The following is a 15,102-nucleotide window of genomic DNA, read 5'->3' on the forward strand; positions in this document are numbered from 1 at the left end:
CCCACAGGACAAACCCCTTATAAGTGTTTTGGAAAATTCCAGCCCCAATTAATCCCTGGGGATTCTCAAGAACTGTGACATTTCAGAAAAGATCCAAACAGGAAAGAATTAGCAAGAGAAATGCCTTTCTTCTTGCAGCCGCCACAGCTGTGCCAGGAGTAAGCAAGCAGGCGAGCCGGCAAGCAAGGGGCCACCCCCATTTCCCCTCCCTCCCCCACCCCCCAACCCACCCCCAGCTGCCTCTGTAAACACGCAGGGCTTACTTGGAAGATTAGGAGAGAACACAAGGGGGGGAAAGCACCACAGAGTTTCTTTTGTAATGGAAGTGGGATTAAAGCATCAAGTGACCGGTTGTGGCTCCCAAGTGGGTTTCAGGCTTCTTAGAGCACTGTGTCACTGTCAGGTCCAATCACCCACAAGCCACAGAGGTGGGAAGAGGTGGAGCGTGGAGTGTGCCGACAAAGAACCCCACCAGGACACATGCAAGGCCAAGAGCATCAAGTCCCAGGTGCAAAGCCAGACCCAGTTTCCGTAAGTACCTCTGTGACCCATTGCGCATTATGCACTAGAGTTCCGTCTTGTTAGACACTGTGTTTTTATTATGGGACGGGTCAACGGGCAACTTTATTCTCTCAGGTGGTCATTAGTTTTGTTTTATTTTTGGCTTCCAATTATGATGTTCAACCATTATATAAAGCATGGCTTGAAAACCAAATAGTACTGATTCTAGGTCACTGGAAGGCTGAAGATAGATCTGGCCAGGTAATTTGAAGGAGATTGTCAAGACTCCCAATCATTTTCAGGAAAAAAATGACAGCCAACTTATGCCATTATGTTGCTGAAATAAATTCATTTTGACATAACCAGGGGTAGATTTGCATAGGGAAGGATGGTGAGCTGTAACATCTGAAGCAAGTTCTTGCACTCAACATTGTTAATTCCAAACGTATGCCATCCGCACTAGTCTCTAATCCATGGATTCTGAGACTCTAGTAAAAATAATTGAAAAAACTAAGATCCCACAAATCTTACATTTGATGACTGCTGGTCTTGATGAACTGATGCAAAAGCAAGACCAAGCTGCTCCTGAATTTTTCATGAGAAGAGGTTTCAGCAGGTGCAGCTTTGGTCCTTGTCCATGCAAGCTGAGCTGAGCTCCAGCCACAATTATTCCATCTTCTTGTTGTGTGCCTTCAAATCATTTCCAACTTATGATGACCCTAAGATGAAGCAATCATGGGGTCTTCTTGGTAAGATTTGTTCAGAAGAAAAGAAGTCTGAAGCTGATTGTGTGACTCACCCAGAGAGTTTCCATGTCAGCCATGGAGCAGAGATTCAGATCCTAGTTTCCAGAGTCATAGTCCAATGCTCAAACCCGAATGTTATGCTGACTCTTTTCCACAAGCATAAAGCCCTGCTTTTCCTTGCAGCTGGTCACGATGGTTTAAGGATGCTATTTTGAAATGTACAAGTTGTCTTTATAAGTGAATACAGTGAGTGCTGTCTCCTCCTACACGTCCACAAACCATAAGCATTGGCACACACCTTTTTCCTCAGGTGTACCAAAGCAGATGCTTGTTATCTGTGTGACCTAGAGAGGATTCTGACTGTAAAAGCTGCTCGTGGGATAACAGCTTTTTATTTTAGATTATTGAGTGTGAAATAGTAACTACTCTATGCCCCATTCTTGCAGTTTGTAAAGATAACACAGTTCTTTTGCTAGGTTTTTTGCCATATTTTGATTGAAGTCCATGGACTGAGTGGGCAAAAAAGAAAAGAAAAGAAACTCATGTTTAATGTTGCCTAAGTATATTCAGAAAAAAGCCTTACTGAGTTCCATGCCACAGGTATAGGATGGCAGCCTTAGATTTATTTTTTTTAAATCGTGTCAGAAGTGACTTGAGAACTTACTGCAAGTTGCTTCTGATATGAGAGAATTGGCCGTCTACAGAGATGTTGCCCAGGGGACACCTGGATGTGTTACCATGCTGCTGGGAGGCTTCTCTCATGTCCCTGCAAGCTAGAACTGACAGATGGGAGCTCACCCTGTCTCGTGGATTTGAACCAGCAACCTTCAGGTCAGCAACCCAACCTTCAGTCTTAGATAATCCAATGATAGGAACTAAAGGGAAATTAAAAGAAAGTTAAGACTTGTTATGTTACCTTAAGATATGCCCCCCCCCCCAATTTAAAATGATGTATATCAGATTGTCTGCATGCCTCTTTCAGTTTTTATGTAGAATCGCAGAGCACCAGTAAACTGTAACATTTACTATCTGGTGAACTAGAGAACTTCATTCTATTGTCAGATAGCAAAAAAGCTAAGCTTATCACCAACTATGTCAGAAGAAAGTCTGTCCATTTCTCTTTCCTCAGATTGTCAGGTTCTTCATTTTCCATTGAATTGTAGTTACCATGTAATTGTAAACATTTTCATCACTTTTATACGTCTGCTTGCAGATATCTGTGTAGATCCAGGCTGGGCTCATGGTGAGCAGATGCCAAAAGCAACAAAGTTCTTGTACTGATTTTTCCCCTTCTTTTGCTTGTTACCTTTTAGCACAAAGCTATTTAGGATATTACCTGCTTAAATCCTCTCTTCAATTGTGGCAGAAACCCTTGCTTGTGTTCAGTTCAGGCTGGATCTTCCATATACCGTATATATTTGAGTATAAGCTGAGTTTTCAGCCCTTTTTTAGGGCTGACCCCCTCCCCCCCCCCAGCTTATACTCGAATGAGGGTTCTGGCCGGCTTATATTCGGGTCAATCCTTACAAACCGCCTTCTCCCTGTCTCAGAAGACACCCTCCCAGAATCCCAGAATGGTTTCCGTCCCTCCAGAGGAACAGTGGACATGATCTTCACTGCTCGACAGCTCCAAGAAAAATGCAGGGAACAAAACCAACCTCTATACATGGCATTCATTGACCTTGCAAAGGCATTCGGCACAGTGAATCATAGTGCTGTCTGGACCATTCTCCAAAAAATCGGGTGCCCTGACAAATTTGTGAACATCCTGCGGCTCCTCCATGATGACATGATGACAACAGTCTTGGACAGCAACGGCTCCCAAAGTGACCCATTTAAGGTGGAATCAGGTGTCAAGCAGGGATGTGTTATTGCCCCTACCTTATTTTCCATCTTCATTGCTATGATACTTCACCTTGTTGATGGGAAGCTTCCCACCGGTGTGGAAATCATCTATCGGACAGATGGCAAGCTATTTAACCTCAGCAGACTGAGAGCCAAAACCAAGGTCACCACAACATCTGTTATAGAACTCCAATATGCTGATGACAACGTAGTCTGTGCACACTCAAAAGAAGACCTACAAGCCACTCTAAACACCTTCGCAGAAGCATACGAGAAGTTTGGTCTCTCACTGAACATCGAGAAAACCAAAGTGCTCTTCCAACAGGCACCAGCTAACCCCTCTGCAATGCCAGGAATACAGCTTAATGGTGTCACATTAGAAAATGTTAACCATTTCCGCTACCTTGGCAGCCACCTCTCCACAAAAGTCAACATCGACACTGAAATACAATACCACCTGAGCTCTGCGAGCGCAGCATTTTTCAGAATGAAGCAGAGAGTGTTTGATGACCGGGACATCCGTAGAGATACCAAGGTACTTGTTTATAAAGCCATTGTCCTTCCAACCCTGCTCTACGCCTGCAAAACGTGGACGGTCTACAGACATCATACCCAACTCCTGGAGCGTTTCCATCAGCGTTGCCTCAGAAAAATCCTGCAAATCTCTTGGGAAGACAGGTGGACAAATGTCAGCATGCTGGAAGAAGCAAAGACCACCAGCATTGAAGCGATGCTCCTATACCATCAACTCCGCTGGACTGGCCACGTTGTCCGAATGCCCGATCACCATCTCCCAAAGTAGCTACTCTACTCCGAACTCAAGAACGGGAAACATAATGTTGGTGGGCAGGAAAAGAGATATAAAGATGGGCTTAAACCCAACCTTAAAAACTGTGGCATAGACACTGAGAACTGGGAAGCCCTGGCCCTTGAGCACTCTAATTGGAGGTCAGCTGTGACCAGCAGTGCTGCGGAGTTCGAAGAGGCACGAACTGAGGGCTTAAGGGAGAAACATGCCAAGAGGAAGGAGCGTCAAGCCAACCCTGACCGGGACCGCCTTCCACCTGGAAACCGATGTCCTCACTGCAGGAGAACATGCAGATCAAGAATAGGTCTCTTCAGCCATCTACGGACACACCCCCAAGATGGAAGACAATCGTCCTCGAACTATGAGGGATCGCCTAAGTAAGTAAGTAAGTAAGTATATTCGGGTCAGTGTATACTCGAGTATATAGGTAATCAGAGTTGGACAGTCTTATTAAAGTCTTATTATCTTAAATTACAGTTGTATGTAAATATTCAAAAACATTTAACCTACTGATGCCTCAATTAATGTAATTTTATTGGTATCTATTTTTATTTTTGAAATGTACCAGTAACTGCTGCATTTCCCACGCTTGGCTTATACTCAAGTCAATAAGTTTTCCCAGTTTTCTGTGGTAAAATTAGGTGCCTCGGCTTATATTTGGGTCGGCTAATACTCAAGTATATACAGGTAATCCAGTTTCTGAATCCAGATTTGAACTGGATTATATAAATCCACATGTCAAAGCAGATAGCCATCCTAATGGTCTGCTCAGATTCATCATAAAAAAGAGTGATTTAATTTTTCTCACCTGAGGTCTCAGTATTCCTGATGCAATTAAAGGTTTTCTTCTGTCTCACCTTTGCCTGTCTGCTTCCTACCTCTGAAGTCTCCATCTTTGAACCCATCCTGCATCAAAGCTAGAGAATTCCCCTCAGCACTAACTGAATTCCACAGATGGTGTATTCTAGCTTTACCCTCCTTCTACAATATTAACCTCACAACGAGCAACGTAGTAGGAAAACTGCTACACTGGAAGGCCACTCGAGGACATCTTAGATTTTATATATACTGCGGAAGAATTCATGAGGATCATTTACACAGCCAAGAGCTTGGAATTGTCCATGTTTGGTAAAGATGTGTATTCTACATTTCTAATGCTTGAGGGAGACAAATCTACCTGTGGATATAGTGGAGGCAAGGAAAGAGGATTCCATAGTAAGGCATCTACACAATGAAAAAATACCCTTTATTGTTCAGTGTAGCTTACTCCCAAGTAAGCTTGCAATCCTCCTCCTATTTAAGCATGTTTATGTCACAACAGAAAGCAAAAAATAGTTTGTCCTTACCTTGCAAGAACTTGGAAGCAGGCAAAAGTAATAACAACCTGCCAGCCACTGTTGAACTCTCGCACTTTAAAAATGGTTCTGAAATCCCTGCAAGGAGCTTAAAAGAAGTGATCTGAGCTCAGGAAATTGCTTTCTGAATTTCGGCTGAGACAACAGTCTTTGGAATCCCTTGTAGTATTCCCATTAGGTGTCTTGTAATGGACAGAAGAAATTGCTTGAGTTTTTAAAAATGTGAACATGCAAATTTGGAAGCCAAAAATGCAATAGAAATGAAGATAGTAGACTTCTCAGAAAACAATGCTCCCAAGGGGAGGGTGTACAGTTTGTTTAGTCAATTTGATTTGTATTTAGATATTTCTAAAGCCACTTTCCAGCCTTTTACTTTTAATCTAAGTTCCGGACAAAATGGATCTCACTCACAGAATTCTCCCACCAGCGCAGCTACAGTTAGCTTTGCGATTTGGGATAACTTTTCTGGGAAAAACAAATGTGACCCAAATACTGAAATCAGGTTCTTGTCTTTTCATAAACAGGACAGATTTGTGTCGCTTTATATCAGCTGTCAAATCTAACGTAACCCTGAAGCTGGACCTATTTTCCAAGAATAAATAAATGTTCTTAACATTTGCAAACTGTGAATTTTTAAATTACAGTAGGTCCTTAGTATTTACTGCTTTGTTTGTTTCAAGTACCCCCATAGATACCAAAATCTGTTGATGCTGAAGTCCCATTATTTACAATAATAATAATAATAATAATAATAATAATAATAATAATAATAATAATAATAATATATTTTATTACCCGTCTCTCCCTGCAGTTTGATGCAGGATACAACATCATTAAAACAAGTATAGCTAAAACACTATTAAAAGACATACAACAAGATACACAGAGTTAAAATATGGACTAAAATCAACTGATAAAATGCAGATTAAAATTCACAACTTAAAATTGATTGAGTAAGCTTGCCAGAAGAGATGGGTCTTCAACTGTGTCTTAAATTCCTAAAGCTGATCTAGCTGTCGAATCTCTTCTTGGCATAATAAAGTACAGTAATGTCTTTTATATAAAAAGGCAAAATCAAGGTTGATTTTTTGGAATTTTTTGGGGGGAGAAGGGAGATATTTTCAATCTATGAATGCATATGAATGCATATGTTTGTTTTAAATGTTGTAAGACACTTTAAGTCCTCAGGTGGGATAAAGTTTTCTTCTTAATAATAGTATATTGTTGTTGTTGCTGCTGCTGCTGTTGCTGTTGTGATTGTGATTTTTATATTCTTCAGCTTGTCTGTCCAGTGCAACACTTTTCAAACTGTGTGTTGGCTGCAGTATGTAGGTATGTAACACAAACATAACAAGAAACCTCTTGAGTCTTGTGAAATAAGCAATGAATCATATATTTTAAATATATATATATAACTGAGAGGTTTTCATATGTTGTGTTCCCCTTCCACTTAATTATTGCAATTTATGTATATGTCCAAATCTCTTATAAGGTGTTGGTTTAACCTCTGTAGTAAAACTTAATTACAATGCTAGTAAAACTGAATTACAGTGCCACAAAATGATGTGTGTCTAAAAAGTGTGTCACCAACATCAAATGCTGGGAAAGTCTAGGGTACCATGCTATAATGAAAAGTGCTAACCTGTCTAACATATGTGTTGAATGTTGCCCAATGACTTGCATTTCCATAAAAATGATCCAAATATTGTCCCTTTCCAGAGTTCTACAAGCTCCTCTACTGCGAGTTCTTCATCTTTGTCTCCTATTTTGATCAAGTCAATCTATGGATTAAATATGATTGTGCTTTCCTCAAAGGATAGCATAGAGAAGACAAGTGACCCTGTAAAACCAAGAAGTCATTGTTATCTCAAATTATGCACACCTGCATTTTGTGCTTTCCAAATTCTGTCTCACCTTAACAACATAAAACATACTTGGGATGCAGAAGATCCAAAGTTAAGTCCATGGCATATCCTGGCAAGACTATGTAAAGCCTTTCTTGAGACCCTGGAGATCAGATGCCAGTCAGTGTCAGCAACACTGGTCTAGGGATACTGAGTATAAGGCAGCTCCCTCTGTTTCTGTTACACTATTTTTACTCTTCAAAATCTTGTTAGATCTGTATCTGTAGACTTTCTGCATCTGTTCCCACTACAGAGATGCATACTCCTATCCACACAGAAATGCCTGACTAAGTTTGATGTGTTTCTTTAGATCAGAGCTCTTTGGATCACAGTTGGTCCATATGTTTTGGACTATGATCCATATAATCCTTTATCTTTGGTCTAGTTGGTTGAGGTTTTGTAAAGGTGGTTTAAAATATCTGGAGGAGCAAAAGTTTCCCAACCTTGTCTTATCCTTAACATTGGGTTCCATTCAGTAGAAAGATAGGATATAAACCAAATATATATAACTGTATATATTAATGGTAATGTGTATCTAAATCTGGCTACCAGTACATACACAATTGATTTCCCATTTTCATTGATGAATCAATACCAGGATGTTTAACTTCTCAAGAATGGTTTTGCAATACAATAAGATATATCTATGATTTTTCTCCTATAACACTGGCTAACATACATTTTGAACCTGATTTTGGGAGCATTTGACCCGATGATTCCAACAATTGCACCAGTTTTCCTTATCAGCTCTAGTTTTTGAGATACAGAACATGCCAAATAGGCTTGTGCATTTCGGGTGAATTGCTATCCGTTTCTGCTTGCCGGATGTCGGAAGCCCAAAAATGGGCACGCTGCCGAATGGGCGTTTTTGTTCAGTATTTGAAAAAAATTATATTTCCGGTCCATTGGCAGCAATGGGGAACTTACAAGGCTTCCCTTTCCCCTGGGAATCTTTCCTTTCTTCCCTTCAAGGGAGCCTGGGCAACAGGGTTAAGAAAGCACCCATTATGGGGGAGAGGACTTCCCACAGGTTCCCCTTCCTTATCCTTAAGACTTCAATTCAAAAAAAGCATCAGAGTTACCACTCTTAAGTTTCTGAATCCTTTCCCTTCTGTTTGTAGAGCAGGAGACTGGGTTTACTGCATCTTAAAGCTGTTCCACTCTAGAGGAGACACAAGCACACACACTTTCTCCTCTTCCAACATCAGCAGCTTTCCAAGACATTTTAAGGAGGCCCAGGGAAAGAAGAGCGATGACTGAATCTCAGTCGAGCTATCCTCCCTGGGCTACCTTAAAAATCCCCTCACTTGCCTGAAAGGCTGCAATCTCCTTTCTGCTTGGGATTTTGTTTCCTTAAAGCTGTTTCTGCTTTGTACTCTAGAGGGGAGGTAGGCTTCTCTCTTTGTTTGCTGGAATTATTATTATTAATAATAATCTTTTGGAAGTACTTCCTGAAGGAGAGGAAGGGAAGGAGAAAAAGAAGCTAAAAGGGTGAAAGCCCCCAAACGTGTGCACATCCCACCCACCATCCCTCAGGTCCCCAACTCCCAGTCAGTCCCACTAAATAAAAAGAATCAGGAAAATAAAGAAAAATCAAAAAGATTCAATTGTGATGCTGAATAGGGGAGGATGAATCAAGATCCCCTTGCTTTTGTGTTGGGCGGGTTTTCGTACCGGGAGGGCCCTTACCGTTAAGAGCTGCAGAACTAAAACTTGTGCGCTTAATGTGCCCGTACCTTGGGAAGTCAGACTTGGCCATGGTGGGTCCACACTCTGGTTACATCCCATGTAGATTACTGCAATGCGCTCTATGTGGGTTGCCTTTGAAGACTGTTGGAGATCAGCCCCCTCCCTGCTAGCCTTTAGAAGAAGAGTAAAAACCTGGCTTTGGGAGCAGGCTTTTAGAAAATAGTGCGGTGCAAAAATCTTAACAGAATTTGTGCAGTTGACTACGGAACAGCTTTAGACTTCACTTTTTGGATGATGTGTTTAACATTGAAATATATTCTAGTTTATGCTATTTTGTATGATTAATTTTAATTCAATTTTATCTTATGTGTATGTTTTTTGTGTAAGGCACTGGATAAGTGCCTACCACTTGGGGTAGACAAAGGAGGGATATAAATAAGGTAAATCAATCAATAAATAATAAGTGCCAAAGAAAACAGAGGAAATGGAGGACCATATACTAGTCTTCATCTGCTCGACCTTATGATAACAATATTTAAGAAATAGAGCTAATGTGGTCTATCCAATGCAATTTCTGAATCGGCATTCCAAATAACTCCAAGAACAGGCCTAAAAACCAAAACACCCATAATTTTCTTTGTTGGGCTGTATAATCCTTCATGGGCCCTGATGTGAGATATAAATCTAAAGGCTGCTTTAAAACACTGGGCAAATGAAAGGAATGGTTGCCACTGCATTCAGTTGCCCTTAGGTTATGTCAGCCCTGCTGATGTTTCTGGACTGAAATGCCACATAACACCAGTGCTGCAGCATCTGCATTGGCTTCCAACCGATTACCGTGGTCTATATAAGATGCTAGTTCTGACCTTTAAAACTCTTTACGGCCAGGGCCCATCGTACCTTAGGGACCGTCTCTCCTTCTCCCATCATCGGAGGTCGCAACGACCATCCCAACGAGACTTACTTTATGTACCGGGTCCTAGAGAAGTGCAATTGGAAAGGACCAGACGCAGAGCTTTTTCTATTTCTGCCCCTGCCTTATGGAATGCCTTGCCGCCCCATATGAGAGCCATGTGTGAGTTGGGGCCTTTTACTCTAGCACTCAAGACCTGGCTCTTTACTAGAGCTTTTAATCTATGTTAATTTTATCAATATTTGTATGTATGTATTTTTATCCTTTACGATTTTATCTTGTAAATCGCCTAGAGCATCGTGGATGGAGGGCGATTAATAATTAAATGATGATGATGATGATGATGATGATGATGATGACTGCAGCTCCCATTGTCCATCATCTCACCACTGGCTATCCGGGCTAGGGCTAATGGGAGTTGCAATCCAATATCTGGAAGACCACATTTCACTGTCTGGATTGGTTAATTAGCATAACATGTATGTCATTAGTATGGTTAACATTACCACCCATCTAGGGGAGAAGGGTAGGAGGATTGTTCATGTGCATATTTTAGTTTATTCCATTTTTGGAAAGAAAATCTTGTTGACTAGAATTGGAAATTACTAGAGAAATCCAAATTAGTATCTAGTTGGAGCATTACAATATGGCAACCACTGACTAGACTGGCATTATCTTGCTGCCAACACAATCAGGTGCCCAAGAAGTAATTGGCAGGGTGGTGACAGCAAGAAGATGGACACTTCTTTCATATGCTTAGTTTGAGTCGAAGTCATTCTTCATTAGTCAATTGACTGCCACACAGCATCTTTATGGTATGTTTTTTGGCATAGCATATTGGAATAATCTTCCAGTCGCTTTCAGAGAGCATGTGGGTAGATATATAATAATATAAACACTGGTTCTTTGGGAGGGCTATTCATCACGTTGAGCAATTCCAGGCAATGATGTGGCCGAGCCAGGAAATTCACCTCACAGTGGGGTATTATGAAACCTACAAGATATGAAACATTGTGCTGTGGACAGTTTCTACAGTCACATTTTCTCTTTGGTGGAAATCAATTGTGCATTTCTCTAAATGTGTGGAGGATGGGAAATAAGATGACAGGGTATTCCCCGGACTCTTCACGTGTTGTAGTTCTCCAGCCTATGTGGGGAGGAGGACCTATGGCCCTCTAGATATATTGCATGCTATGCCCATGATCCCTCACATTTGGCCACTGTGGCCAAGATTTTCTGGCAGCTGAAAATGAGATCTGGAGGGTCATAGATGTCCCTACAGTCCTTTCCCAGTTTCCTACCATCCAAGCACAGGAGTCCATAGCAATGTTACAGAGCCTTGTGGGACAGGCTCTTCTGGGGATCAAGGCATTTTAATGTTCCCTTCCATGTGTAAACTATTATCTGGGCAGCAGTCCAGCCCAGAGTTACAGTTCTGATTAATAAACTACTTTTGTTATGCTTTTCTAATTCCCATGGCACAATTTCCAGTTCCATTAGATTCCCCCCTTGTTTTCTTCACTCTCTATTGTTACCTCTCCATGCTATTTTCTGTCTCCCCCACCCACTGTTATTCTTAAACTCCATCCCTGCCTGTAAACAAGCTCTTGGAAGTCTGTTTGTGGTTGCAGTTGCTGTTTTTAAGTCTAATCGCAAGCTCCATCCACAACAGCTGCTCTAGTTTTCTGAAGGAGTGTAGAAACACCACATTGGTAAGCAGGGTGGTTTATGATATGATTGCTCTAAATGCCTTATAAGTCCATCTGAAATGTGATGTCCTGGTTTTCTGGGAAGAGCTGTGTTGGCATACAAAAATCAGACAGCCTTGAAGTTCCTTCAGACATTGAAAGGTATAAGAAAAACAACATTTTCCAGTAAGAAATTATAAGCAAACTAGTCATACATCATCATGTATGGTAATGTAAATCCTGCTGTTCAGATGCCATAATGTACACACATCCTTCCCCTTTCAAGAGCTATATTCATTTGTCAACCATCTATCAAGGGTCTTCAGTTGTCTTTCCCCTTCTCTCCCTAGTTAGTGAACTTCTAGGAAAGCGATATCCTCCCAAAGGGATATCCTTCCAAAGTCAGGACTGATCCTTCCAGAAGGTTTTGTGAACTAGGCAAAAGATTGCAAGTTACCTATTCCTACGAAACATTTTCCACATTACATTCACATCAAAATATTCTCTGTCTAGAGCAGAATCAGGTTTCAAATGGGTCAGCATATCTCACCAGTCAAGGATATCTGGAGGTCATATTCCTGCATCCTTATGCTATAGGACATACAAGTTTGCCCTATTTCTCTGCCCACCAGAGCTTATTATCATACTGAGCTTATTTTCTACTGCTCCAGAGACTCAGCCCCGTTCTACACTGTCCTTATATCCCAGGTTATCTGCTTTGAACTGGATTATGTTAGTCTCCATTCCCATATAATCTGAGATAAGCAGATAATTTGGGATCATGCCCCAGAATATGAAGACAGTGTAGAAGGGGCCTAAGACACAAAGCAATTGATGCAAACTACAGGAAAAAAGATTCCATCTAAACGTTGGGAAGGAACAGCTTTCTGATGGTAAGAACTGATTGACAATGAAATATGCTGCCTTGGAGCATGGTGGGGTCTCCTTCATTGAACGTATACAAACAGAGACTGAATGGCCAGTTGTCAGGAGTGCTTTGATTGTGTATTCCTGCATGGCCTTTGGGGTCTCTTACAACTCTTTGATTCTATGATTCCTTCATTTTCAATAAATCTTCAGTCTTACTTCACTGGCATTTGTTTCTTGTAGACCTTGTGATGACAGTGACATACACATACCGTGTGGCTGATGCACGCCTGGGCACTTTCTCCCAGCTCCTGCTCCAATGGAAAGGAAGCATCTACAAGCTCCTCTACTGCGAATTCTTCATCTTCGTCTCTTTCTACTTTGGCATCAGCCTTGTCTACAGGTGAGCCTCAGTATTCTGGCTAATCCTAAGAGAGTCTGTGGCACCGCGACAAATGTGACATAACTATACCATCCAACAGTCCCTGACTGTTCTTCTGCTGTACCACTTTTTCAGCAGCTTTTAAAATGCATGAGTTTTTCTCTTGTTTCCCCACTTTGTCTGCAAACAGAGTTCAAAGTACTAAATTAGTCTTTACTCACTATGGGGAGATGAGCAAGTAGAATCTTATTACCCTTCGCTGTTGACATATGCAAAAGCAAACTGCTGCACCCCCTCTTAGTCTTGTGTATGCTTCCTCCTTACTAACTTTTGCCATCCTGACCACACTTTGATGTTGATTTGCAACATTTTTCCTGGTGGTCATTTGTGGAATGGTGGGTGTAGTATACACAACAATTGCCACATTTTAGGTATGGCAAATATGACAAGTTTATTTTGGATGACTGCAAAAATGACAGAAGACAGATAGAGAAATTAGATAACCATAGTATTATTAATTATCTTTACTATTTATTCTGTATATACAATATTCAATGTCATTTTGTATTTTAACTGTACTCTTCATTCAATATTATTATGAGGTAGTTTGGGTCCTATTTCTGGGAGAAAGGTGGGAAAGAAATCCCATTAAAATGCAGCATAACTCCTGTATCCATGGGGAATACATTCCAAGATACCACCTCCATGGATACCTGAAACTGTGGATAATAGCAAACCTACACTTTTATTACCTTAGATCAGAAGCATACCATGAACTCACAAATGGAAGACCTAGGGAGACTCACAAAACTTCCAAGGGGGAATATTTTTGAAGTCTGTGGAAATAAAACTGAATATAGAATCCATTGTTAAGGGAATAGTACTGTAATAAATTTAAAAAAACCTCATCTGCTTGCAACACTCAGAAAAGTTACTTTTTGCATCAGTGCTCCCAGAATCTTCTGGCCAGTACTCATGCTGGCTTGGGAATTCTGGGAACTGCAGTTCAAAGTGTAACTTTTGCTGCATTGTGAAGAAAAGCAGAGCTTACATGTCCAACAAGTGAACTGGAATAGGAAATGTGAGGTGGGATACGGAGTGTATATAAAGACCTTCAGTTGATGTTGTATTACTGGCCATCACAAGAAAACCTTTTGCTGTTTTGAAACTGGGCATAGCCTCCTATGTTTCCATTCCAGGTTGATTCTGAATGAGAGTCAAAGGCTGATGTTTGAGAAACTGGCTCTGTACTGCAATAGTTATGCTGAACTGATACCTGTATCCTTTGTGCTTGGTAAGGAATGCAAAAATTAAAAGAATAACATAAAGCTTTGGCCTTTGTTTTGTTTTTGTTTTTACAGTAGAGTCTCACTTATCCAACATAAACGGGCCGGCAGAATGTTGGATAAGCGAATATGTTGGATAATAAGGAGGCATTAAGGAAAAGCCTATTAAACATCAAATTAGGTTATGATTTTAAAAATTAAGCACCAAAACATCACGTTATACAACAAATTTTACAGAAAAGGCAGTTCAATATGCAGTAATACTATGTAGTAATTACTGTATTTACGAATTTAGCACCAAAATATCACGATATATTGAAAACATTGACTACAAAAATGCGTTGGATAATCCAGAACGTTGGATAAGCGAGTGTTGGATAAGTGAGACTCTACTGTATTTGCCATATTCATAACAACAGCCAGAAACAAAGCAGTTGGGTGCTCAAGGAAGGACAACCAAAGTGGTGCTCTTCTTCTCCTATGCTTTGTTTTAAGTTTAATAATTACCAGATTGTGACTCTTGAATGAGGTCAGTGGACGTGGCTACCTTGGAGCCCTTCTACGCTGACACTATAATGCAGTTCAAAACCCACTCAAGACTGGGGTAGCCAAATAACACACATTGCCAATGCATGCTGCAATGCACATTAAGGGTGATAGGTCACTTTTTTAAAAGTCCAAGTTCAGCCAAAACATGCATTGCAATTGTTCCCTGTGTATCCCAAATCCAGGGCAAGATTGGCTCAACAAAATGCAGGGCACATTGTAGACACAGTAAAACATCCCAGACAGGAGCTGCCAATAAAGATCCATGGGCATGGCTTGCCAGCAGGGGGCTAATTGGCTTCCTGGGAGAAGTAATTGACTCCTGCTGCTAATTGTAACTTTCCTTTTTTCCCTAACTGCATGTCAACTGATGCACATCTTTTTGGGAAATGGATATAAAATGCTACAAAGCATTTTGAGGTCCGGTTCCATGTTTAATGTAATCACCTTCCTGGCCATAAGCCGGCAGCTCTAGACCTGTAAATCCCAATCACCCTCGCACAAAATTGGTTCTTTTTGAAGCAGTTCTAAGCTGGATTTATTTATTTATTTTCAGTTCGCCCTTTCTTATA

The 15,102-nt window shown here is 40.9% G+C and overlaps 1 protein-coding gene across 1 annotated transcript in view; it reads left to right on the forward strand.

Annotated features, from left to right (window-relative positions):
- Window positions 1-271: 271 nt before the first annotated feature.
- best1 (bestrophin 1) overlaps window positions 272-15,102 on the forward strand; it is a 37,605-nt gene continuing 22,774 nt past the window's right edge. The window contains exons 1-3 of the mRNA XM_003224143.4: window positions 272-531; window positions 12,560-12,719; window positions 13,898-13,992. Of these exons, the coding sequence (XP_003224191.1) occupies window positions 12,568-12,719; window positions 13,898-13,992 (247 nt within the window). The 5' untranslated portion in view covers window positions 272-531; window positions 12,560-12,567. The remainder of the gene's footprint in view (window positions 532-12,559; window positions 12,720-13,897; window positions 13,993-15,102) is intronic.

The sequence above is a fragment of the Anolis carolinensis genome, chromosome 1 (assembly GCF_035594765.1).
Source record: "Anolis carolinensis isolate JA03-04 chromosome 1, rAnoCar3.1.pri, whole genome shotgun sequence".
NCBI classification, from domain to species: Eukaryota; Metazoa; Chordata; class Lepidosauria; order Squamata; family Dactyloidae; genus Anolis; species Anolis carolinensis.